The sequence below is a fragment of the Melospiza melodia genome, chromosome 29, assembly GCF_035770615.1.
Source record: "Melospiza melodia melodia isolate bMelMel2 chromosome 29, bMelMel2.pri, whole genome shotgun sequence".
Taxonomy (NCBI): domain Eukaryota; kingdom Metazoa; phylum Chordata; class Aves; order Passeriformes; family Passerellidae; genus Melospiza; species Melospiza melodia.
Window position 1 is genome coordinate 2,923,833 of NC_086222.1, and position 26,054 is coordinate 2,949,886.

Genomic DNA, 26,054 nt, shown 5'->3' on the forward strand with positions numbered 1-26,054 from the left:
CACATGTCAGCAGCAGCCAGGCAGCTCCGGGAACCCCCTCAAGGATGAGTTTCCCTACCAATGTGATGCACGGCTGCGTTTGTCTCCTTCCTGTAGGATGAACAAGAGATCATTTGTGGGAGCCTGGGTGGCCCTTTTGGTGGTAACAGCACAGCAGAGAGGTGAGTATCTCCCTGCAGGAAAATATTAAAATATTCCCCAAATGGGCTGTGCCCAGAGACCCCAGAGGGCTTGGGAAATGACCCCATTGGGCTTGGGAGACACCCCAGAGGGTTTGGAAAATTACTCCAGAGGGTTTGGAAACCATCCCAGAGTGTTTGGGGAACAACCCCAGAGAGTTTGAGGAACACCCCCAGTTCCTTGGCTGGAGCAAAAACAAGAATCAGAGTGACCTGAGTGTTCCCCATGGCGAGGGAGGGACTGAGAATACTGAGGGCCGCTTGTGCTTGTAATTTTTTATGGTTGTGTGTGCACCTGGAGCATTCCAGAGCAAGCAGGGGTTTGGGAAATGTCTGTGTTAGGGCTGCTGAGCAGGTCTGGTAGTGTGGCACTTGTAGAGGTAAAGAGGAATTGAGGAATGTCTGCAGCCCTGGAGGAGCAGGACATGAAATGACAGCAGAAATCTGGCTAGGACAAGAAGGGAAATGTGCCCTGGGACAAGAAGGGAAATGTGCCCTGGGACAAGAAGGGAAAGGTGCCCTGGGGCCTGAAGAGGCTGCTTGTGCCCCAAGCCGATGGATTTTAGGCTGGTAGAAAAGCAGCAGGCTGAAATGTGTCAAAAACCATCTTCTGAAGCACTTTTGGGAGAGACAGTTATGTTCTCTGGCAGCGCCTTTTAGCAGGAAAGTGAAATTTGCTGGGAAATGCGGGGGCAGCCGTGACCCCTCAGGCTGTGAGCAGGGCAGGAGGGAGGTGGGCACTGCCAGGAGCAAGGTGGGCACTGCCAGGAACGTGGCTCTGGGGGCTGGAACTGGGGCTGCTTGCCCCTCTGAGCACCTCACATGTGGAACAGCCTGTCCTGCCCATCCTGGAGCAGGGCATCGTGACTGTGTTCACAGGGGTCCCGGGATGAGGGAAGAGACGAGGATCTGACTCCATGGTTCAGAAGGCTGATTTATTATTTTATTATATGTATTACATTAAAATTATAATAAAGGGATAGAAGAAAGGATTTCATCAGAAGGCTGGCTAAGAATAGAAAAAGAAAGAATGATAACAAAGGTTTGTGTCTCGGACAGAGAGTCTGAGCCAGCTGACTGTGATTGGCCATTAATTAGGAACAACCACATGAGACCAATCCCAGATGCACCTGTTGCACTCCACAGCAGCAGATAACCATTGTTTGCATTTTGTTCCTGAGGCCTCTTAGCTTCTCAGGAGGAAAAATCCTAAGGAAAGGATTTTCCATAAAAGATGTCTGTGACAGGGTGTGGACCCACTGTCCTCCCATGCAGCCAACACTGAGTGGGTTTGACTTGGTCACAGCTCCAGGGGAGACAAAACTTACTCAGGGTGCAGCCTGTGGTCACTCTGCTGTGCCCTGAGTAACCTGGGTGATGCTTTTCCTCCTGAGCCTGGCCTAAAGCCAGTCCCACAGCCAGCAGCTCTGCCCTGGCTCAATGATGTTGGGGTTTGGTGCTGATTTCTCCTTTGGCTGCCGATTTTTGGGTTTGGTGCTATTTTTCTGTGGCCTCTCTGAAATCAGGACTGTCCTGACCCTGCTCTCTTCTCCCTCTCCTTCCAGCTCACACCATGGCAAGCCTGTACCCATACTGGCAGAACGACACCAAAACCCCCAAAGTGGACGATGGCAGCTCCCCTGAAATCAAGATCTCTGTGCCATTCATCTTTTTTGGAGCCCCATACAGAAGCATTTATGTAAGTGGAGAAAGCAGAGCCTTCCCTTCATCCTTTCCCTTGCCATTATTGGCTGCATTTTAAACATGCTCTGCCTGTCACCAGGAATTGGAAGATTTATTAGCAGCTACCTGACAAGTTCTTAGATTTCATGAACTGATAGGTTTTATGATTAAGAAAGTCAAAGGTATATTTAATGGGATAATGTTCATAGGAAAGGAATCTAAAAGGCAATAAATTTTCTTTGTGGGTGATTAAATGGCACAGCAAAGCGAAGGGCCTGACACAAGGGACATTATTCCTGCTCCATGACAAGAAACAAGAACATGCAGGACCTGCAGGGGGGAGAAGGGGCAGCAGCTTTGTGGGGCCCCAGGCAAGGCCAGGCTGCTGCTCCCAGGTGATGGCACAGCAAAGCCTGGCTATGGGGACACCAGGCCTGGGTTGGTGTCACCTGAGCTCACCCAAACCTTAGACAGGGCCTAAATCAGCCTGGCTGTGCCACGTCCCAAGTTTTGTAGTCTCTGTGGGATCAGAAGAGAGGCAAAGACTCGTCCCTTCTCCAGCTGGTGTTGGTGCACAGCAGCACTGGGAGAGCAGAATCCCATTCCAAGCCCTTCTCTGGTGGGGATTCCAGCACCCAGGGCAGCACTGCCGTTTGTTGTCCATCCTTTGCAAAAATGTTGTTTTGGGGAGCATCTTCAGCAGACCCTGGGGAGGCTGAGGGGGCACCTTCCTGCACTTGGGGAGCCCCAGGATCTGTCACAGGTGACAAAGCCAAAGGCAGATTTTCCATGCAGCCACCTGCACCACCATCCACATCCCTCAGTGCTGCAGGGCTGAGTAATCCCAAAAACTGAGCAATCCCTCAGCAGATTTGGGTTCCATCCTGCTCTGATGGGTGCCTCTCCTGTAGAACCCTATTTTGAAGAATTTTCTGGGTTTTGGGGCTTCCTGCACCAACTCTTGCCCACCATGAGTAGGATGAAGCTGAATCATGCTCAGGCTGCTCACCCACTGTCCGTGTATGAACCCAAACCCTCTCTCCTCACCCTTCCCACCAAACCAGCCTCTCTGTACTGATTTATTCTGCCAAACCACCTCTTGGGGAGCCCCAGGATCTGTCACAGATGACAAAGGCAGATTTTTCCATGCAGCCAACAGTGTTATCCGTGTCACCATCATCCACGTCCCTCAGTGCTTCAGAGCTGAGTAATCCCAAAAATTGAGCAATCCCTCAGCAGATTTGGGTGCCATCTCCTGCAGAACTTTGTTTTGAAGAATTTTCAGGGTTTTGGGGCTTCCTGCACCAACTCTTGGCCACCATGGGTAGGATGAAGCTGAATCATGCTCGGGCTGCTCACCCTCTGTCCGTGTATGGGGAGAAAAGGTTTGGGTTCACACTTCCCACCAAACCAACCTCTCTGTGCTGCCTTATTCTGCCAAACCGCCCTCGCTCAGACACCCCTGGGGTCTCCACGCAGGTCAACAACAACGGAGTGATCTCCTTCAACGCCCTGGTCAGCCAGTTCACGCCCGAGGCCTTCCCACTGACGGACGGCCGCGCCTTCGTGGCGCCCTTCTGGGCCGACGTGCACAACGGCATCCGCGGGGAGATCTTCTACAGGGAGAGCACGGAGCCAGAGCTGCTCCTCAGGGCCTCCAGGGACATCCGCAGGCACTTCAGGGACATGGCCTCCTTCTCTGCCCGCTGGCTCTTCATCGTCACCTGGGAGGAGGTCACCTTCTACGGGGGGAGCAGCACGACGCCGGTGAGGGGCTGCTTGGGGGTGTATATCATGTCTTGCCCTGTAAGGAGGGGAGTTTTTTGTTTTGTGTCTTGTTCCCTCCAAAATGGGGAATTCTGGGGGTTCGTTCGCCTCCAAAGAGGGGAATTTTGGGGGTTGATGGAGGTGTTCTTCTTCATCTGTGTGTAAAATTGAGGAGGTGACCGTCTACGGGGGAACTAGCACAACGCCGGTGAGGGGCTTCTTGTGGGTGGATTTTTTATGTCTTGTCCTGTACAGAGGGGAGATTTTTTATTTTATGTCTTGTCCCCTCCAAAGAGGGGAATTTTGGGGGTTAAATTTTGGAGGTGTTCTTCATCATCTGTGTAAAAAATTGAAGAGGTAATGTTCTACAGGGAAAGCAGCATGATGCCGGTGAGGGGCTTCTCATGGGTGTATTTTTTGTCTTGTCTTCCAAAGAGGAAAATTTTTTATTTTATGTCTTGTCCCCTCCAAAGAGGTGAAATTTGGGGGTTCGTTCACCTCTAAAGAGGGGGATTTTGTGGGTTGATGGAGGTGTTCTTCATCATCTGTGAGTAAAATTGAGGAGTTGATGTTCTACGGAGGAAGCAGCATGACACTGGTAAGGGACTTCTTGTGAGTGTTTTTTAAGTCTTGCTCTCTAAAGAGGAAAATTCTTTATTTTATGCCTTCTTCCCTTCAAAGAGGTGAATTTTGGGAATTTTGGGGGTTAAATTTTGGAGATGTTCTTCACCATCTGTGTGTAAAATTGAGATCACCTTCTATGGGGGAAGCAGCATGACACCAGTAAGGGGCTTCTCGTGGGTGTATTTTATGTCTTGTCCTGTAAAGAGGGGAGATTTTTATTTAATGTCTTGTTCCCTCCAAAGCGGTGAAATTTGGGGGTTCATTCACCTCCAAAGAGGGGAATTTTGGGGATTGATGGAGGTGTTCTTCATCTGTGTGCAAAATTGAGGAGGTGACCTTCTATGGGGTAGCGCCACGACACCGATGAGGGGCTTCTTGTGGGTGGATTTTATCTCTTGTCCTGTAAAGAGGAAAATTTTTTATTTTGTGTCTTGTTCCCTCCAAAGAGGTGAAATTTGGGGGTTCATTCACCTCCAAAGAGGGGAATTTTGGCCGTTGATGGAGGCATTCTTCATCATCTGTGTGTAAAATTGAGCGAGATGCTTTGTGTTCCTGCTCCCCAGTTCCCTTCTGGGCAGAAGGGATTTTTCATTCTCTCCCCTGAGCTTCACTCCCTGCTTTGGGATCCCCAGGGAAAACATCTCCTCCTCAGTGTTTGCAGGATCCAAGCAAGGCTCTGACACCAATTAGGACTTTTTGGCTTGATCACAACGCATTTCTTGCATACAAATTCAGCCATTTCTGATGGCAGCTCCCTGCCTGCATGGGAGATTGATCACGCTGATCAGAGTCACACTAATGACTTGGCCACATCACATGGCCACAAATGTGCGAGCTGCAGCTCACAGGAGGGGGATGGCAGTGGCATGTTTGTCAGGGCAGCTTTTAAATATCTGGTGAATTTGTGAGCTGTGACTGCAGCTGATGTCGGGAGGCTCGTGCTGGACTGCTGGTAGGGGTGGAGATAGAATCAGAGTGGTTTGGGTGGGAGAAGATCACCTCATTCCACCCCCTGCCATGGCCAGGGACACTTTCCTCTAGACCAGGCTGCCCCAAACCTCATCCTTGAACAGCAAATGAGGGATCCCAGCTCTTGTCTGGCTTGTTCAGGCTTAGCCTGTGTGCTGTGAGTGCCAAAACCCAGCTTCTACTGTCTCAAGGAGTTGGCTCTGATAAACACTTCAGCTCTTTTCCATTTGTTAGAGAAGCTTGAGATTTCATGCATATTTTTTTTGCCAGTCCTGGCAGCACTTGCAGAAAAACCCCACATATATATATTTATATATATATATATATATATATTTTTTCAGACAGCAAGCAATATAGAGATTCGTGTATTGCCTGAAGAATTACATTTGCAACACAATGCAATTTATTTTGCTTTAGAGCAGCCTCCCTGCTCAGCAGCAGCCAGGGCTCGGGGTTGGCACGGGGAGTAGCACCATGCAACTTAAGCAGGAATTTCATCGCAATGCAGAAAAACTGCAGGAAATTTGGGATTGTGGCCTCAGGGACGCTGCAGTTGCTGCCTGGAGATGACACCTGAGAAAACAGGTTCATTCTCTGAGGGCTGGACAGAGAGAGTGCTCCATGGCCTCCAAAGAGGGGAATTTTGGGGGTTGATGGAAGTGTTGTTCATGAGGAGAGCCAGGTGTGAGATTCTCCTCCTGCCACCCTCCCAGAGGCTCCTGAGCATGGAAAAGCTGCTGTGGCATTCTCCAAGAGGCACTGCCTTTGTGTGTGACAGGTTTGTGATCTCCCAGCACTGCAAAAAGCTTGGCAGAGGTGAGCAAGAGGAAACCAGGAGTGGGAGAGAGAATCTCAGGGAAAGGATGAGGAGTGGAAGTGGCTCTGCTGCACTCCCTGCCCTGGTGTGAACTGTGCCATTTGCAGCTGCTCAGAGGCAGCTCTGCCCACACCTCTCCCTCTCTCTCTGCCTCTCCTGACAGCTCCCAGAGCTGCTTCGTCTCAGAGTTCCCGAGTTCTGCTGGCAGGGGCCTCGTTTCCCTGGCAGTGACATCCCCTGTGGCGTGCAGGCAGCCCTGGGCTCCCCTCTGGGGCATCCTCGGAGCAGTGGGTTTGCTCCAGAGCTCCTGAGATAACCCTCAGGGCAGTGGGTTTGCTCCAGAGCTCCTGAGATCATCCTCAGGGCAGTGGGTTTGCTCCAGAGCTCCTGAGATCATCCTCAGAGCAGTGGGTTTGCTCCAGGGCTCCTGAGACAATCCTCAGAGCAGTGGGTTTGCATCAGAGCTCCTGAGACAATCCTCAGGGCAGTGGGTTTGCTCCAGAGCTCCTGAGATCATCCTCAGGGCAGTGGGTTTGCTCCAGGGCTCCTGAGATCATCCTCAGGGCAGTGGGTTTGCTCCAGAGCTCCTGAGATCATCCTCAGAGCAGTGGGTTTGCTCCAGAGCTCCTGAGATAACCCTCAGAGCAGTGGGTTTGCTCCAGAGCTCCTGAGATCATCCTCAGATCAGTGGGTTTCCTCCATGGGGATGGGACGTGGTGCCAAGTGACCCCCAGCCCTCCCCTTCCTCCAGCAGCCACCAACTGCTCTCAGGGCTCCTGAGATGATGCAGGATAAAGCCCAGTGGGAGATGTTTGTGTCTGTGGGCTTTCCCAAACACCTGGGGATTGTTTCTGTGGCTGCAGTTTCCTCCCCAGTGTGCAATGCCCACATAGCCAGGCTCAAAGGGTTGCTCTGCATTAATTAAAAGAGAGGCAGCCCACATTTGCTGAAATCCTGCTTGTTCAGAGGCCCGAGGAGCTGCTCTCAGGGCATGGATGGGAAGGACAGGGAAATGCAGGGAGCTGAGAGAAGGGGCTGACTGAGCTCCCTGCTGCTGGACCGGCAGGGATGGAGGGGATGTCTCAAGGGAAGGAGCTGCTCCTGTCCTCCTGCACGGCCCTAAAGGGGAAGATGGGCTCTTCCCACCTGGATCCCGGCCGGAGTTGGTGGGGCTGGAAATGCAGAGTCATTTCAAGCGAAGGGAGGAACGCGAGCAGAGGATTTAGCAGGTGGGGAGGGGATTTGGCAGGCAGCAAAGTGCAGGATATACATGGCTGGCTTGGATGTGATCCACCCTCAGCAGCGTTGTGGGATGTGAATGTGGAAGGGAACCGGGGAGAGATAATGCAGGAATGGAGCTGAGACAGGGTAATGGGAGATAACAGATCACAGCACCAAATCCTGTCAGCTTGTTCTCATGCTGCCATCTATTGGTGTTTCCCCGGATCAGAGGTGATCCTCACATGCTCCCAGGTGGAGGAAAGAGCAGAATGGGAGCTGCTGGAGCTGTGGCAGCAATTTGGGGAATTTTGGGTCTCATTCCACTTCTGCTCTTCCCTGTGAGGCCACCAAATCCTGTCAGCTTGTTCTCATGCTGCCATCTATTGGTGTTCCCCTGGATCAGAGATGGTCCTCACATGCTCCCAGCTGGAGGAAGGAGCAGAATGGGAGCAGCTGGAGCTGTGGCAGCAATTTTGGGAATTTTCGGTCTAATTCCACTGCTGCTCCTCACGGTGAGGCTCACCCTGAGCCAGACCTCACTGTGGGCAGGAGGAGAGCGGTGCCCCCAGTGAAGGTGGCCGTGGTTTCCCACAGGTGAACACGTTCCAGGCTGTGCTGATCACAGACGGGGTGTCCTCCTTTGCCCTGTTCAACTACCACGAGATCAGCTGGACCACGGGCACCGCCAGCGGAGGGGATCCCCTCACTGGGCTCGGCGGGGTGATGGCTCAGGTGAGGCTCCTGCTCCCGTGTCCCCATCCCCGATGAGCTCCTGGTGGCTGCCTGTGGCTTTTCCAAAGCATCCCTGCTTCCTCAGGCTCCTGGGTCCCTCAGCATCGCCAGCACTGGCCTGGCACTCAGCTGCTGGGGTGAGCACTCCAAAATGTGGTGGTGGCAGCAGTGCCATAGCCAGTCCCTCTGCCTGAGGAAGGGGACATTGCTGCATAAAGAATGCAGGAATCCTGCACCCCCACATTGTTTCCTCATTCATCTCTCCCTGCATTGCTCCCCCACTTCCTTTTGGCCCCTCAGTTCGCACACCCTTAGATCTGTATGTACATACATATGTATCTATATAAACATAAATCTGTGAATATACTTCCCTTCTGCTTGTAGTGCTTGTTTAGCTTTTCATTCACAACCAGACAACCTGAAAACAGAAATTTAGACAACCTGAAAACAGAAATTTAGACAACCTGAAAACAGAAATCTCCAGAAAGAGCTGTTAACACTAAAGAAGATGCACTCAGGGGGAACAGAGGAGCGAGGAAATGCAGCACTGCTTTCCCAAGGTGGGTGATGGAATTCGCTCTCTCTCTGCTTTAGGCTGGCTTCAATGGTGGAAATCTCACCAACTTTTTCAGCATGCCAGGCTCCAGAACCCCAGACATTGTCAATATTGAGGAAACAACCAACGTGAACGTCCCTGGGCGCTGGGCTTTCAAAATAGATGGCAGAGAAATAGACCCGGCCAACGGCTGCAGCCTGAGAGGTAAGGGAGAAATGGCATTGCTTGTCCCCACATTTTGGGGTGCAGTGCAGCCAAAGGTGATGCTGTTGGGGTGCTGCATGATCTGTGCTTTTGCCAGGGCGTCCCCATGAGCTGCAGCAGGGACAGAAACAGAAGAGAGGGCTCAGTCCTGGCACATCTCCGAGTTCCTGTGATAATTGGTGGCAACAGGAAAGACCTGGGGACAGCAATTTCCTCCTGCCCATAAATTAGGGAAGCTGATCTTGTGCCATTTCCCTTGTTTGTGCATGAGGCGCAGCAGGGTTTGCAGGCAGGACAAATGTCGTGTGTCTGCAGCAGTTACAGAGCGTGTGCCTGTCACTGACAGTGCCGGGCCATAAAGGGATTAATCGATGCACAGGAGCTCTGCTGCTGAAAGATTATTGCATTTCCATTTGACAAATAAAACTGTCAGGAGCATCCACTGTGCTCCAGGAGTCTTTCCAGCAAGAGAGGATTGTCATTTGCTGGCAGACGCTGGAGACATGTGGCTTCTTTGTGTCCTAGTTTAGGACTGCTCGAGGTTCACGAGATCCCAAGGCTCTTGCAGCTCCAGCAGAGTTTTGGGAAAAGCATTTCCCAGCTGCTGACCCCTGGAAGAAAGGCTGGACTTTGCAGAGAAGCTGGAAACCAGTCTCAGCTCTGCAGGTGACAAGAGGAGTGCGAGTAGATCCCACCACTGGATTTAAATTTCGCCGTGAATGGCTGATTGCCCTCCACAAGAGGAGATGCAGCACGAGCTGTTGGATCCCAATGACACCCCCTTCCCAAATTCCCCACGCCAGCACGGTTGGAGCGTGGGCCTTGCCAAGAGGAGACATTTGTTGCAGGGAAGCAGAAAACAGCTTGGTTTCCTTCTTTTTTTTTTTTTTTTTTTTTTTTGGTAGGAGGCAGGGAAGAGAACAAAAAGTTTAGGAGAGGTAAACTCAGGCAGAGCACGGCAGAAGCCACGCGCTGGAGGAGTGTGAAAAATGTCCAGATGGAGGGGAGAGAAACCCTCACGGGGACTTGCCATCCTTGTTCTCCAGCCTTCCTCCTGCCTCTCCTGTCTCTCACCAGCCAAACCCGCTCCCTCTCTGGGGCTGTGAGATCACTCAGCACCATGCTGGGGCTCGTGTGTGGGGTGAAGCTGCTTATCAACAGCTCTTTGGTGTACTAACTGCTACAAGCTCCTCCTGAATGGGAGTAAATTGCTCCTGGGGCTGCTGATGACAGAGTGACTGTTTGACCGGCACGAGGGAACTGTGGAAGTGAGAGCAAAGCTGGAGGATGGTGCAAGTGGAGCAAAAGTGCTGGAAACTGCCTCCAAATGGGGCTTTTCCTTTGGGAAAACAGCACAAATGCCTCGTGTGCCCTGCAACACTGAAGAAGAACCAGATGGTGGGTGTCCAAAATGTGTGGAATAACCTTCAAATTCTCCAGCACTGACCCCGGATTTGTGACAGCACTCGCAGCATTCCAGGGACTCGTGGCGTGGGCAGGATACAAAGAGGATGCACCACAGCTTAGAAATGAAACTTGGGAGCGGCTGGGCGGCTCTTGCTGGGAGTTTGCACAAAGAAAGCAGCTGAGAAGCCCAGCAGCAGGACACGGTGGTGGTGCCTCCACCACAGGACCAGCAGGCCCCGAGGGTGGCTCAGAGCCTGTTTCTGTTTCAAGAGGTGATGTAGCGTGGATTTTCCCCTTTCTGTCTTTCTAGGACAGTTTCTCCGCCAAGGGGAGATCTTTTGGGACAACTCCAACTGCACCACCAAGTGCCGCTGCCTGGACTTCAACAATGAGATCCTGTGCCAGGACATGGCCTGTGGCCCCTTCGAGGCGTGTGAGACGAAGAGCAAATTCTTCCAGTGCGTGCCGGTGGAGAGCAGCACCTGCGTGGTGTTCGGAGATCCACATTACCACACCTTCGACGGCTTCCTCTTTCACTTCCAGGGTTCCTGCTCCTACCTCCTCGCCAGGCAGTGCTGGCCAGGCTCCCAGCTGCCCTACTTCAACGTGGAGGCCAAGAATGAGAACCGAGGCGGCTCCTCCGTCTCCTGGCTGAGGGATATTTATGTGGAGGTCTACTCGCACAAGATTGTTCTCCCCAGGGGCGGCTTTGGGAAGGCAAAGGTAAGGGCTCTGCTGGAAGGGGAGAACTTGCCAGGCCAGCAGCCTGGAGGGTGTGGGATGGCACCTCTGGGCCTCGTGTGTCCTGGGGAATGGGCATGGGTGACACCAAGGGCCTGTAGCTTACCAATGGCTGTCCCTCTGTGCATGTCCCTATTCCAACACTGTCACAGACGTCTTTTATGAAAAATCCTTTCCTTAGGATTTTTCCTCTTGAGAAGCTGGGAGGCCTTAAAAACAAAATGGAAACAATGGTTATCTGCTGCTGTGGAATGCAGCAGGTGGATCTGTGATTGGCCCATGTTGGTTGTTTCTAATTAATGGCCAATCAAAGTGAGTTGGCTTGGACAGAGAGTCCAAGCCACAAACCTTTGTTATCATTCTTTCCTATTCTATTCTTAGCTAGCCTTCTGATGAAATCCTTTCTTCTATTCTTTGAGTTCAGTTTTAATGTAATATATATCATAAAATAATAAATCAAGCCTTCTGAAGCATAGAGTCAAATCCTCCTCTCTTCCCTCATCCTAAGACCCCTGTGAACACTGTCACACAAGACCCCACAGACAGCTGTCCTGCACCTGTCCCAGCACGAGGGCTCTGCTGTCCCTGGCTCAGCCGTCGGGTGTTGTCCCCGCAGGTGGACGACCTGATGGTGTCCCTGCCCATCTCCTTGGACCTGGGCGCAATCAAGGTCTACCAAAGCGGGCTGTCCACTGCCCTGGAGACTGACTTTGGCCTGCTGGTGACCTACGACGGGCAGCACTACGCCTCCGTGTCCGTGCCGGGCTCGTACATCAACGCCACGTGCGGGCTGTGCGGCAACTACAACAAAGACCCCGAGGACGACGTGCTGCGCTCGGATGGGAGGGTGGCCACGTCCGTGCCAGAGCTGGGGGAGAGCTGGCAGGTGCCGCACCCCGAGCGCAGGTGCTCCACGGGCTGCCTGGAGAACTGCAGCCTCTGCGACCCCGCCACCGAGGCGCTCTACTTCACCCCCGAGTACTGCGGCTTCATCAACAAGAGCGGGGGCCCCCTCTGGGAGTGTGGCTCTGTCCTGGACCCCACTGCCTTCATCCACAGCTGCGTCTACGACCTCTGCAGCGCCAAGGACAACGGCACCGGGCTGTGCCAGGCCATCCAGGCGTATGCCACCGTGTGCCAGGCCCTGGGCATCTCAGTGGGAGAGTGGAGGAGCCAGACGGGATGCGGTGAGTGTTTGCCAGGGGTTTGCCTGTGTGCCCAGAAATGTGTGACAGGAGGGGGAGGAAATCCAAAGGAAGGGATTGCCTGGAGCGGAGGAAGTTGGGAGAGAACCGATTGGTCCCTCCTCTCCACGGCATCACACGCTTGCTCTGGCAAAAGTGTGGCACAAGTCAGGCGTGAGGTGGGAGCTCCACGTTGCTCTGGAGGTCGTCAGCTACCATGAGGAGGGTTGGAGGCTGGACTGGAAGGGGCACTGGTTGGTCAGTCACCTTAAATAGCTGTGGGTGACTCAGTGGCTCAGGGGATATTTTGGAGAAGCTCAGGCTGGCCAGGGAGACCTGGGTGGGAAATTGTGACAGTGTTCACAGGGGTCTGAGGATGAGGGAAGAGATGAGGATCTGACTCCATGTTTCAGAAGGCTTGATTTATTATTTTATGATATATATTACATTAAAACTGTACTAAAAGAACAGAAGAAAGGATTTTCTCAGAAGGCTAGCTGAGAATAGAATAAGAAGGAATTACAACAAAGGCTTGTGGCTCGGGCTCTCTGTCCGAGGCAGCTGACTGTGATTTGCCATTAATAAGAAGCAACCACCATGGGCCAATCAAAGATCAACCTGCTGCATTCCACAGCAGTAGATAATCAATGTTTACTTTTTATTCCTGAGGCCTCTCAGCTTCTCAGAAGGAAAAATCCTAAGGAAAGAATTTTTCATAAAAGATGTCTGTGACAGGAAATGGGGGTTGCAATCCTACCCCTGAGGGGTCCGTGGGTCACTCTGCGTTGCCTCAGTGAGAGGGTGGCAGCTGGCCCTGAACCACGCTGTAACACATCCCTCTGTTTGTCACCCCTCTGCGCCCACAGCGGCGGCCGTGCAGTGCCCGGAGCTCAGCCAGTACTCGGTGTGTGCCAGCAGCTGCCCTGCCACCTGCTCAGACCTCACAGCCCCTCTGGCCTGCGCCTCGCCCTGCACCGAGAGCTGCGAGTGCCCCGAGGGCCACGTGCTCAGCGCCGACCGCTGCGTGCCCGTCCAGGGCTGCGGCTGCGACGTCAACGGCCGCTACCACCCCGTGGGGGAGTTCTTCTGGGCATCCCCGGACTGCACTGTGCACTGCCGCTGCCAGCCGGGAGGGGAGGCCAGCTGCTTCAACACCACCTGCCCCGAGGGAGAGATCTGCACCATCGAGAACGGCTACCGGGGCTGCTACCCGAAGAGGGAGACCGTGTGTTTGGTGGGGCAGGACCAGGTGCTGCAGACCTTTGATGGCATCACCTTCCCCTACCCGCTGGAGCAGTCCTACACGCTGCTCAAGACCTGCCCAGAGAGGCCAGACTTCATCGAGGTGGACATCAACCAGAAGAAAGTTGGCTCTGCTCCCAACGGGCCGCGCGTCGTGCGGGTCCAGGCTGCTGGCCAAGACGTGAAGATTGGAGGCACCAGGCTGTCAGACATAAAGGTAAAGGTGCTGCCCAGGGACAGGGTGGGAGGTGGTGGCTTGTGGTGTGATCCAGTGGAGATTATGGGTCTGTGGCTGTGGACACCACACTTGAGCCATCATGTGGAGGGCCTTTGGGTGCCTGTGAAGTTGTTGCCACAGCACTGCTCCTTCTGTTTGCTGAGGAGCCTTTCCTGCCTCCTCCTTCTCCTGCAACTTGCTTTTCCCCTGGAAGAAGCATTGCTTTTTGTGGGGCAAAACCCAAAGATACAGCTCTATGCCCTCACTCAGAGGAGGCTCTGGGCCTTGGAGGGCGGGTCTGGCTCAGGAAGTGTTTAAAGTGCACAGCGTGGTTGGGCAAAGCCACATCACCCTCCCTGAAGCCTCTCCACCCTGTTCCTTGTAGGTGAATGGTTACGACGTGGAGCTGCCCTATTTCCACCCCTCTGGGCGCCTGGAAATCTACCGGACTGACAACAGCACCGTGATGGAGTCCGAGGGGCTCCTGGCCATCAGCTACTACGACTCCGGGCTCCTGGAGATCCGCCTGTCCACCTCCTACTTCAACTGCACCGCGGGCCTCTGCGGCCTCTTCAACGACAACGCCACCGACGAGTTCTGGCTGCCCAAGGGCAAGTTCACGGACAACCTGGAGCTCTTCCTGGAGAGCTGGATCACCTTCGACGAGTTCTGCAACGGCGAGTGCGGGGACCTGCTCATGGCTTGCAACAACGACTCGGAGCTGCTCAAGTCCTACCGGAGCCGCTCCAGCTGCGGCATCATCAACGACCCCACCAACAGCTCCTTCCTGGAGTGTCACAGCGTGGTCAACGTCTCGGCCTACTACAGGACGTGCCTCTTCCGCCTGTGCCAGAGCGGGGGCAACGTGTCGGAGCTGTGTGACTCGGTGGCGCGCTACGCCAGCGCCTGCAAGAACGCCGACGTGGACATCGGCCAGTGGAGGAGCCACAGCTTCTGCCGTGAGTCCAACAAAGCTCTTCATCACCCACAGTGGGGAGAAGGGAGTTAGGAACCCACCAAGCTCAGGCAGAGTTGTTTTGGTGGGGATCTGTGGGCAGAGCAGCTTTTTTGTGGGATGCTGGAATCACAGGCAGTGGATTCTGGTGCCAGCAGAGAGAGATTTCCCAGGGAAGCAGTTTCAGGTTGGCATTTCAGGAGGCAGCAGAAGTTTTATGGGGCACTGTAGGAGCGTTCTGGAGCCGCAGATGGTGTCTGGTGGTGCTGTACGCCACCACCAGAGGATAATTTGAATAACACTGGATTTTAGCTGTCGCTGTAAACTTGCCTCATAACTCATAAGCAAATGTGACAAATCCCGAGTGTGGCAGTAGATGGTGGGAAGGCTGTGCCTGTCTCTGCCTCAGAGGTGTTTGTTTGGGAAATAACAGGAGGAGATGATGTTTGGCACGTGGCAGGACCGGGTTGAGATGTGAGGGGAGAAAGGGTTGCAAAGGGAATGGGATGAGCCAGTGGCCACAAGGTGCTGGAACAGTTTCCCCTTTTCCCCAAATCCATCACCATGTGCTTTTTGCCTGTTCCTCACCCCGTGCTGTCGGAGCTGGGGCTCAGGCTCTGTGTTTGCCAACCCTGCAGCTCTCGCCTGCCCGGAGAACAGCCACTTTGAGGAGTGCATGAGCTGCGTGGAGACCTGCGAGAGCCTGGCCTCGGGCCCCGTGTGCAGGGACACCTGCTCGGAGGGCTGCCAGTGCGACGAGGGCTTCGCCCTGCGCGGCACCCGCTGCATCCCGCGCCGCGAGTGCGGCTGCAACTTCGAGGGCCGGCAGCTGGCCACCAACCAGACCTTCTGGATGGACATCTCCTGCCACTTCCTGTGCTACTGCAACGGCTCGGACAACAGCGTCTACTGCGAGAACGTGTCCTGCAAGGACGACGAGTACTGCCTGGAGGAGAACGGCCTCTACTACTGCCACGTGCGCACCGACGCCTCCTGCATCATCTCGGGCTACGGGCACTACCTGACCTTTGATGGCTACTCCTTCGACTTCCAGAGCAGCTGTGAGCTGGTGCTGGTCACCAGCATCTCCCGGCCCAGGGTGGAGCGCTCGGACACGTTCCCAGCGTTCACTGTCACGGCCAAGAACGAGGATCGGGACACCTCTCTGGCCCTGTGGGTGAAGCAGGTGGAAGTGGAGGTCTTCAATTACAGGATTGTCATCCACCGTGCCTACAAATACACTGTGCTGGTGAGTGCAGGGCCATGAGGGATGTGATTGTTTCTGCAGGAGTTAAACCCTAGACATGAGGCTTTAGGGCTTACAAGGTTTTCTGGGTGTCAGGTTATGCCTTAGACTCATCCTAGTATGCTGCCAGGCACAACTTTTGTAAAGGATTTTTGTTTTGGCTGTGGAGGCGAGGTCAGCAGGAATTTTGGGGGTTGATGGACATGGTCTTCATGATCTGTGTGTAAAATTGAGGGGGGAAGCAGCATGACACTGGTAAGGAACTTCTCATGGGTGTATTTTATGTCTTGTCCTGTAAAGAGGAAATTTTTTTTATTTTATGTCTTGTCACCTCCAAAGAGGTGAAATCTGGGGGATCATTCACCACCAAAGAGGGGAATTTTGCGGGTTGACAGAAGTGTTCTTTATCATCTGTGAGTAAAATTGGGAATGCCCAGCCGCCCTCATTTGTGTCCTTCTGTGGAAGCTCCCACCACCACTCCCCCCCACAGTGTTTGCCTTGTTCCCTCCCTGCAGATCAACGACGAGCGTCTCTACCTGCCCCTGAAGCTGGGCCAGGGCAAAGTGAACATCTTCGCCTTTGGTTTCCACATCGTGGTGGAGACCGACTTCGGGCTGAAGGTGGTGTACGACTGGAAGACCTTCCTGTCTGTCACCATCCCACGGGGCTTCCAGAACCTCACCTATGGCCTCTGTGGCCGCTACAACGGCAACCCCGAGGACGACCTGGTGGCTGCAGGGGGGACACCGGCCAGCAGCATCGGTGACTTTGTGCAGAGCTGGGCCAAGCGGGACGCGTTCTGCCGCGTGGGCTGCGGCGACCGCTGCCCGGCCTGCGGCAAGGTGGAAGGGTTCTGGAAGCCCCAGCAGCTCTGCAGCCTCATCCCCAGCCAGAGTGGTGTCTTTGCCAAGTGCCACAGCAAGATCAACCCCGGCTTCTTCTACAAGAACTGCCTCTTTGACACCTGCGTGGATGGGGGGGCCATGCAGACGGCCTGCAGCTGGCTGCAGAACTACGCCAGCACGTGCCAGACTCAGGGCATTGCCATCACTGGCTGGAGGAACTTCACCTCGTGCTGTAAGTGCCACCATGCCTCCAGGTCCTTCTTTTCCTGGGGTGCCAGGGAGGGGGAGGCCAATGGCGTGGCAGCCAATCCCTCCCCACGCTTCCTGGGTGAACTCTGGGACACCACAATCTCCTGGAGTTGTCACAAACTGCATGCGGTACAGCAGGAGCAGGGATGGAAAAGGGGAAGTCTCAAGGTCAGAAGGCACAGGGATGGAAAATGGAAAGCCCCAAGATCAGAAGGGACAGGGATGGAAAAGGGTAAACCTCAGGCTCAGAAGGGACATGGATGGAAAAGGGTAAACCTCAGGCTCAGAGAGGACATGGATGGAAAGGGGGAGCCTCAAGCTCAGAAGGTACGGGGATGGAAAAGGGTAAACCTCAGGCTCAGAAGGGACAGGGATGGAAGGGGAGAGCCTCAAGCTCAGAAGGGACAGGAGTGGAAAATGGAAAGCCTCAGGCTCAGAAGGCATCAGCCATCCCCCACTGCTAACCAGGAATTATTTCAGTCAGCCTCAGTGCCAGCAGTGCGTGTTGCTCTAATGAAGCTGCAGCCCCTTGTCAATAGGATGACGATGTGCTGTTCAATCAGGCTCCTGAGGATGGGCACCGCACGCATCCCTGGCAGCCAATCTGTCTGGCAAATCAAATGGGAAGTAATTGTCCTTGCTAACGAGACTGAAAATTAAATTTGTGTCGTTTTCCCTTCTAACAAGCAAGCTCATGGCTCAGAGGCCCCTCTCTCACGGGGTGGTGAGGCCACAGACTGGCACCATGCATGACAGGTCTGAATCAGTCCCTGGTGGGGAGCCAGGCTGGTGGTGTCCATGGAGCTAATCCGTGCCTGTTTTGTCCCCTGCTCAGCTGTCAGCTGTCCCCCCAACAGCCACTACGAGAGCTGCGTGTCCCTGTGCCAGCCCCGGTGTGCTGCCATCCGGCTGAAGAGCGACTGCAGCCACTACTGCGTGGAGGGCTGCCAGTGTGACCCTGGCTATGTCCTCAATGGCAAGAGCTGCATCCTGCCCCACAACTGTGGCTGCTACTCTGATGGCAAATACTACGAGGTACGCAGCTCTTGGGGCCTGCTCCCTCCCTCTGGATGATATTGCTGGGCAGAGTTTGAGGCTGGGCTGGTAGCAAGGCTAGAGAAGAGAGGGATGTCCTTCCTTGGTGTGCTGCATTTTTTTTTTGCATTTTTCTATGCAAAAAAAAAAAAATCATGCAGTTTGTTGGGTGAAGGTGACCTGGGTGTCAAGCACAGAAAGGAGCTGGTGGAGGTTGGATGGAGAGAAGGTGGCGACTGGGAAGACTTTTTGATGAGTGCCAAAATCCAGTATTGTATGATCACATTGTGGTAGGTATTCACACATTGTAGATTAAGTGTTTTACGTGAAATTTGCTTTTTTGTAGCTACTGGATGTCACTGAGGAGTTTGAAGCAGCAGAGTTGTGTGGTGATAGCACTGGTCATATCATAGTCATTTGTATTTTGTACCAGTGAAACTGTTCTGTGCAAGGTGCCTTTGCTCCATGAGGAGCCAGTTATTGGGGTTCTGTCAAATGGGCTTCCTTGCAGATGGGTTGGTGGCTGGCAGAGTGTGAGAAAGAGGCCACAGGGGTATTAAGCACTGTGGCTTTTTGTGTGCACAAGAGGTGAGGGAGGTTTTGGCGGCAGTGCAAGCCCGACTGTGGGTAGCAGAGATGTTGCAAGGCAGATATTACAGCGTCCTGAGTGGGTCGCTGGGGATGGTGAGAGATGGACGAGAATCTTGTTTCTTGATCAGAAGGCTGGATTTATTGATATATGATATATAATACATTATGACTATACTAAATAGAATAAAGAGAGAAGTCTGCAGATGCTTGCTAAGCTAAGAATAGAAAGAAAGAATCTATAACAAAGTTGTGTCCAGGGACTCTGTCCCTAGCTTGTTCCTGTGATTGGCCCTTAATTATAAACATGGGAACATGAACCAATGACAGGTCAAAATAGGTGCATCCTATTGCATTCCACAGCAGCTGATAACAATTGTTCACATTCTCTTCTGAGGCCTCTGCCTTCCAGAAGACGCAGAAATCTGAAAGAAAGGATTTCTGTGAAAAAATGTTTGCGACAGGCAGATGCAAGCTGCCAGCGCGTCCTCTGCCCTCGTTTCCTGCCCTTGCTTGCCGTGAGGGGCGCAAACCTTGCCCAGACACCCTCCGGGCTGGCAGCGCGGCCGCTGACGGGTCCCTCTTTCAGCCCAAGCAGCTCTTCTGGAGCGGGGACTGCACGCGGCGCTGCCGCTGCTTCCGGCGCAACCTGATCCAGTGCGACCCGCGGCACTGCAAGTCCGACGAGGAGTGCGGGCTGCGCAACGGCGTCCGCGGCTGCTTCAGCACCCGCAGCTCCTTCTGCCTGGCGGCCGGCGGCGGCGTCTTCCGCACCTTCGACGGCGCCTTCCTGCGCTTCCCCGCCAACTGCGCCTTCGTGCTCTCCACCATCTGCCAGAAGCTGCCCGACTTCTCCTTCCAGCTCATCATCAACTTCGACAAGTGGTCCTCGCCCAACCTCACCATCATCTCCCCCGTGTACTTCTACATCAACGAGGAGCAGATCCTCATCAGCGACAGGAGCACTGTCAAGGTGGGGTCTCGTCAGGGGCTGGGAGGGGATGGTGGGTGGCAGTTCAGGCTGCACCATGGTCTCCACAAGGGCTCCAGGCTACTGTCAATGTTTTCACAGCTGGGGGGGTGGGAAGCAGCTGTGGAATCTTTTATGAGTGGCTCATGCCTGTAGGAGTGTTGGAGGGTAGGATGGTCGGGACAGACAGACATGAGAGATCTCTGCAGCCAGGTCGTGGAACTTGGGGTTTATTGCAAAGGGCCTGGGTGCAGGGCCCTGCTGGGAGCTGCCAGCCACAGCTCAGAGCAGGCTGAGAGAAGAGAGGGGGAGAGAGGATGAGAGAGCGAGGTTCCTGTTACAATACCATAAATCTTCTTCTGTGTTGAATATTCTGATTCTCACTAACCAATCTAGTACAATACATAAATCCTATAGCATTTACATACAACCTATAAGAATCATTACACTATCATCCTGTGTTACATTTTAAACCCTAAAAACTCCTCTTTGGGCCCCTTCTGCTGAGCTGGCAGGGTCTGCTCTGACCCTTGGGCCTGTCTGCAAGCAGAGGGTGTTGTTCCATCAAAAGGGGATCACCTTCAGCCAGCCACACCATTGTTTTCCAGTTGTTCAGTAACTGAGGGATCTCAAAGCTTGCTTTCATTTCAATCTCGCTTATGGTTTCTATATTCTCAGAATCTTTTGCCAGACAATCATATTGATAAGGCTTTCCTGTTTTATCTTCCCCACCACATGCCCACATCTGTAGGCAGAGAATATGGGAGGGATGTCAGCTCTTGTCCTTTTCTCACAATAGGTGAACGGAAGCCTTGTGAGCATCCCCTTTGTTACGGGGCTTTCCACCAAGATCTTCAGCCAGGAGGGCTTCCTGGTCATTGACTCCAGCCCCGACATCCAGATCCGCTACAACGGCTTCAACGTCATCAAGATCATCCTCGGGGAGCGGCTGCAGAACAAGGTGTGCGGCCTCTGCGGCAACTTCAACGGCGACATCACCGACGACTACGCCACGCTGCGGGGCAAGCCGGCCGTCAGCAGCGTGGTGCTGGCGCAGAGCTGGAAAACCAACGGCATGCAGAAGAGGTGAGTGCACGGCCAGCCCTTCCCCGCCAGGTGGGAGCGGGAATGGGAGCAGGGCTGGCCACGAAAGGAGCCCCCACCACGTGTCCGGTGCCCACAGCTGCAACGAGCTGCAGTACTCGCAGTACGCCGCCTCCTGCGACAACGTGCAGATCCAGGAGCTGCAGAGCGACAACTTCTGCCTGAAGCTGACCGACATGAAAGGCTTCTTCCAGCCCTGCTACGGCCTCCTGGATCCCCTGCCTTTTTATGAGTCCTGCTTTCTGGATGGCTGCTACAACCACAAGAAGGTCCAGCTGTGCGGCTCGCTGGCTGCCTACGGGGAGGCCTGCAGGACCTTCGGCATCCTGGGCACCGACTGGATCGAGAAGGAGAATTGCTGTAAGAGGACTGGGGCTGCTCGGCTCGAGAGGGAGAGGGGCTAGAGGTGACTGCCCCACGGTCTGAGGGTAAAGGTTGTGTTTGTGCTGTGTCTTGTGCTGTTTAGCAGGAGTGGTGGAAGATCCCTGCGTGGGTGCCGACTGCCCCAACCGCACCTGCGAGCTGGACAACGGCGGGGAGCTGTGCGGCTGCATCGAGCCCCCGCCCTATGGCAACAGTGAGTGCCCTGCTCCTGACCCTATGGGGACAGTAAATCCTCTGCTCCTGGCCCTGTGGGAACAGTAAATCCTCTGCTCCTGGCCCTGTGGGAACAGTGAGTGCCCTGATCCTGGCCCTGTGGGAACAGTGAATGTTCTGCTCCTGGCCCTATGGGAACAGTGAGTGCCCTGCTGCTGGCCCTATGGGAACAGTAAATCCTCTGCTCCCGGCCCTATGGGAACAGTAAATCCTCTGCTCCTGGCCCTATGGGAACAGTGAGTGCCCTGCTCCTGGCCCTATGGGAACAGTAAATCCTCTGCTCCTGGCCCTGTGGGAACAGTGAGTGCCCTGCTCCTGGCCCTATGGGAACAGTGAGTGCCCTGCTGCTGGCCCTATGGGAACAGTGAGTGCCGTGCTGCTGGCCCTATGGGAACAGTGAGTGCTCTGCTCCTGGCTGTGGGGTCAGTGCTGAGTTCCACCTTGGATCATTATGCTACAGGGGCTTTGGGAAGGGACGTGCTGAGGGCTGTGACCTCTGCCAAGATGGGTTTTTCTGACCATGCACAGTTCAGGAGGGGAGCAGAGAGCAGGGAACAGCTTTTCTGGTGTGCACATTGTGGGCATCTCTGGTTTTGGAGCACTTTGAGCAGCAGGGGTGTAGGATGGACAGAGAACAGCACAGGAGATGATCCCAGCCCATTTCTAGTGGAGCAAAGAAGTGCCAAGGGTCATTTGTGGTGATCTGAAGTTGTGTCATCTTCTCCTCTAGCCACCCACGATATCATTGATGCGGAGGTGACCTGCAAGGCTGCCCAGATGGAGGTGTCCATTTCGAAGTGCAAGCTGTTCCAGCTGGGCTTTGAGCGTGAGGGTGTGCGGGTCAACGACCGCCACTGCCCCGGCATCGAAGGGGAGGACTTCATCTCCTTCCAGATCAACAACACCAAAGGCAACTGTGGCAACCTGGTGCAGGTGAGCTGGGACACGGGGCACACAGGGCTGGGAGTGTGGGACAGTCCACTGCAGTCCAGCTCAGCTCCAGGGTTGGGGCAGGGCAGTGCAAGGGATGCTTGGGAGGTGCTTTAATGGGCTGGGGGTCAAGGAGAACACAGGAAGGTTTTGTAGAGTAGGGAGGCAACTCCAAACCCCACCATTTCTGGTCAGAGGTGGAGGGGCAGCAGGTCCCTTGTCACTCAGCTCATTTAGAGGTGCTCGTTGGGAGCAGGGAAGCAGGGAGAGCTGGCATTAAGCAGTGCCCTGTGCTCCCTCTGCAGTCCAACAGCACTCACATAGTGTACAAGAACACAGTGTGGATAGAGAGTGCCAACAACACGGGCAACATCATCACCCGGGACAGGACCATCAACGTGGAGTTCTCCTGTGCCTATGAGCTGGACATCAAGATCTCCCTGGACTCAGTTGTGCGGCCAATGCTCAGGTAGGAGCAGGGCCTGTTACACAGACGGGTGAGGCAGTGCTGGGTCTGAAGCCAGGCAACAATTTGGGGGTTCAAAACCTTTCCTCCAGCTGAGCCAGTGTTTCTTTGTCCTCGTTAGCGTGATTAACCTGACGGTGCCGACACAGGAAGGGAGCTTCACCACCAAGATGGCCCTGTACAAGAACTCGTCCTACAAGCACCCGTACAGGCAGGGCGAGGTGGTGCTCACCACCCGGGACGTGCTCTACGTGGGGGTCTTTGTGGTGGGGGCCGACTCCAACCACCTGATCCTGATGCTGAACAAGTGCTACGCCACCCCCTCGCGGGACAGCAACGACAAACTGCGCTACTTCATCATCGAGGGAGGGTGAGCTGCCACGAGCCCCAGTGGTTTTCTTGGTGTCTGGAAGGGTGGTGGCATCAGCTGGGACAAGGACCTAGAGGCCAGTGGGATGGTTGATCAAAATCTGGAGAGAGTGAGAAGCAGTGTTGCTAGAGCAGGAGTTAATTTGCTTGGTGTGGACACAGCCAGAAGCCCTGCGTGTGACAGAGTACCAGGTGCAGAGAGAAGCTCTTTCCTTGTGTCCATCATGCTGTGGACAACACCTAACTGCAGGAGACAGGGGGATATGGATCATGCACAGGCATTTTGGGAAGTTGGGAATGCCAGAGAGAGCTGACAGAGGCAGGGAGTGACACCCTTGACCAGACAAGCCATGGCAGGATCTAAGCACCCCACTGTGGGACCTGGGGTGAGGGCTTTATGGGGACAGGGAGGGTCACAGGAGGGTGGTGCTGAGCACCAGTGCTTTGCACAGGTGCCAAAACATGAAGGACAACACCATTGGCATCGAGGAGAACGGGGTGTCCCTGACGTGTCGCTTCCACGTCACCGTCTTCAAGTTCATCGGGGACTACGACGAGGTTCACCTGCACTGCGCCGTGTCCCTCTGCGACTCCGAGAAATACTCCTGCAAAATCGTGAGTGGGGCCAGTGCAGAGGGTGGGGATGCTTCATTTGGAGGGCTCTTGCAGCGTGCAGTGAGCCCTGCTGGTGTGGCGTTGGAGAGGTGACCAGAGATGTAGCCCCAGGGGTGAGATGGGAGGGTTGTGTGTCCCTCTAGGCATGGGGAGGAGACGCTCTGTCACAGGCAGGTCACCCTGGGACCTTGTGACCGTGTTCACAGGGGTCTGAGGATGAGGGAAGAGACGAGGATCTGACTCCATGTTTCAGAAGGCTTGATTTATTATTTTATGATATATATTATATTGAAACTATACTAAAAGAATAGAAGAAAGGATTTCATCAGAAGGCTGGCTAAGAATAGAAAAATAAAGAATGGTAACAAAAGCTTGTGGCTTGGACTCTCTGTCCAAGCCAGCTGACTGTGACTGGCCATTAATTAGAAACAAGCACATGAGATCAATAACAGATGCACCTGTTGCATTCCACAGCAGCAGATAATCAATGTTTACATTTTGTTCCTGAGGCTTCCCAGCTTCTCAGGAGGAAAAATCCTAAGGAAAGGATTTTCCATAAAAGATGTCTGCGACAGGGCCTGTGCTGTCTGAGCCTGGTTGCAGGGCCTCTCTGGGAGCTGGAGGGGCACAGAGGGGGCCTGGGCGATGCTGTGGGTGACAGAGGTGCTGTTTGTCCCCACACAGAACTGCCCTCAGCACACGAGGATGGCCAGTGCCTTCGGTGAGGAGTCCAAGGAGCAGATCCTCTCAGTGGGACCTATCAGGAGGAAGAGTAAGTGTGGGACCCCATGGAAAGCTGGGGGGTCTGTCTGCCATCCCAGCCTCGAGGAGCCAAGGATCAGGGATTGGGAGCATGGCTCAGGTGTCCCCCTTTGCTGCTTGTGCCCAGGATCAGACTGGTGTGAGGACAACGGAGGCTGTGAGCAGATCTGCACGAGCCAGGCGGACGGGCCCCTGTGCAGCTGTGTGACAGGGACGCTGCAAGGGGACGGCAAGAGCTGCAGGGGCAAGTACCGGGTCAGGGGGGCACAGCAGGGCACTGCCACCCCAAAATGGGGCTGTGGGGTGAGCAGTGTGGGAAAGGGGCTGGGATGTGTGGGGTGTGGAGGGCAGGGAGCCAGATGTGCCCTGTCCCTGTCACCTGAGGGCTGTGCGGGCACTGCTGGCACTGTGCATCCCATGGGATCTTCATTCTCTGGCTAAGGGAAAAAAAAAAATACCTCAAAAAATGCTCATTTTCCTTAAAGTTAAACAAAATAACCTCATCTCACGTGGATCTCGCTGCGTTGGCAGCCTCCAGCTCTTCGGGGCAGCACTTGGGTGGGCACCAGCCTGGCATGATTCAGGGGGCACGGGGCAGGCAGGCGCTCAGAGCCTCATCTCACGTGGATCTCGTTGCGTTGGCAGCCTCCAGCTCTTCGGGGCAGCACCGTGCCCGAGTGACCCTGCTGCTGGCGGCCCAGCTGTGGCTGTGGCTGCGCTCGGCCCCGCGGCCCCTGACCTCGTAGGCGCGGCCCCGCCGCCCAGCCAAAAACTGTTCTCGCGCCAGCCTGAGTCTTTGTAGGGTAGGAGACAGCCCCCCCTGCCATGGCCACGCCGCTGCCCGCCCGGCCAGGCTGCCAGGAGGCCGAGGGATGTCACCTGAGAGAGGTGGGACGCGGAGCCGGCGGTGACGTGCGGCCAGCACAGCGACGGCTGGAGGAAGAGGGGGATGTTGATGTTTGCCAGCGGCCATGTGGGACTGGGGTTTGGGGTTTGGGGTTTTTTTTTTTTACAGCTTTCCATCGTTGATGTGGACTCAAGGAGGGGTTTTGCAGCTTTTCCCCAGGCTCTCCCTTGTGGGGTGGTGAGGTGGCCCGCACCAGTGTTAGTGTGGGACAGGGTGGAGCACGTGCTGTCCCCTCACATCTCCGCTGTCCTTGGGAGCTGCCACCAGGGTCCAGTGAGCTCACAGACTCAAGCAGAGGTGGGTGTTGGGCACAGAGCAGTGCGTTGCCATCTCTGGGTGTTGTGACATCTTGGGACCGTGTCACCCTCTGACTCTCCGGGGCAGAGGTGGTGCTGAGGTTTGGTTCAGAGAGCCAAACTCATCCACGGGGGCCTGGAAATCTTGGCATTGTGCTGTGGTGGTGACAAGCTGGTGCCAATACTTGGAAAGAGGTGCTTTCTGGTGGGCAGGAATAAAATCAGAGGAAGGAGGGATGAAATTCTCTGCCATGTTTGCGTGGTGGGCAGGGGTTGAGGATCAGAGCAGGGTTGGGGTCTGTGGGCCCAGGGCAGCATTGGGGTGCTGGTGAAAGAGTGGGGAGCAGCCTTGGGGTGCTGGTGGGTGTTGGGGGGGCTGTGTTGGTGTCTCGTCTTGTGTTTGTACTCTGTGAAACGGCTGCGTGGGAATAAAAAGTGTTGTAATCCTTCGTAAGCACCGGCTCCTGTGTGATGGGGGTGAGGAACAGCGGGGCCTGGAGGACACCAAGGCTGCCAAGAGTCCCGGGGAGGGATGGACAGGGAGTTCTGGGGTGCCAGGCAGGGGCACAGCAGAGC

At 54.6% G+C, this 26,054-nt stretch overlaps 1 protein-coding gene across 1 annotated transcript; it reads left to right on the forward strand.

Moving 5' to 3' along the window:
• The first annotated feature begins 21 nt into the window (after nucleotides 1-21).
• Nucleotides 22-26,054, forward strand: TECTA (tectorin alpha). The gene is made up of 23 exons (XM_063178553.1): nucleotides 22-161; nucleotides 1,745-1,878; nucleotides 3,342-3,629; nucleotides 7,855-7,992; nucleotides 8,587-8,752; nucleotides 10,470-10,882; nucleotides 11,517-12,087; nucleotides 12,951-13,543; nucleotides 13,929-14,502; nucleotides 15,137-15,747; nucleotides 16,261-16,822; nucleotides 17,675-17,874; nucleotides 19,052-19,435; nucleotides 20,232-20,518; nucleotides 20,616-20,896; nucleotides 21,003-21,113; nucleotides 21,864-22,066; nucleotides 22,369-22,532; nucleotides 22,651-22,899; nucleotides 23,351-23,513; nucleotides 24,198-24,285; nucleotides 24,403-24,519; nucleotides 24,921-26,054. Exons 1-23 carry the CDS (start codon nucleotides 98-100, stop codon nucleotides 25,019-25,021), a joined length of 6,462 nt encoding a protein of 2,153 aa, XP_063034623.1. The 5' UTR covers nucleotides 22-97; the 3' UTR covers nucleotides 25,022-26,054.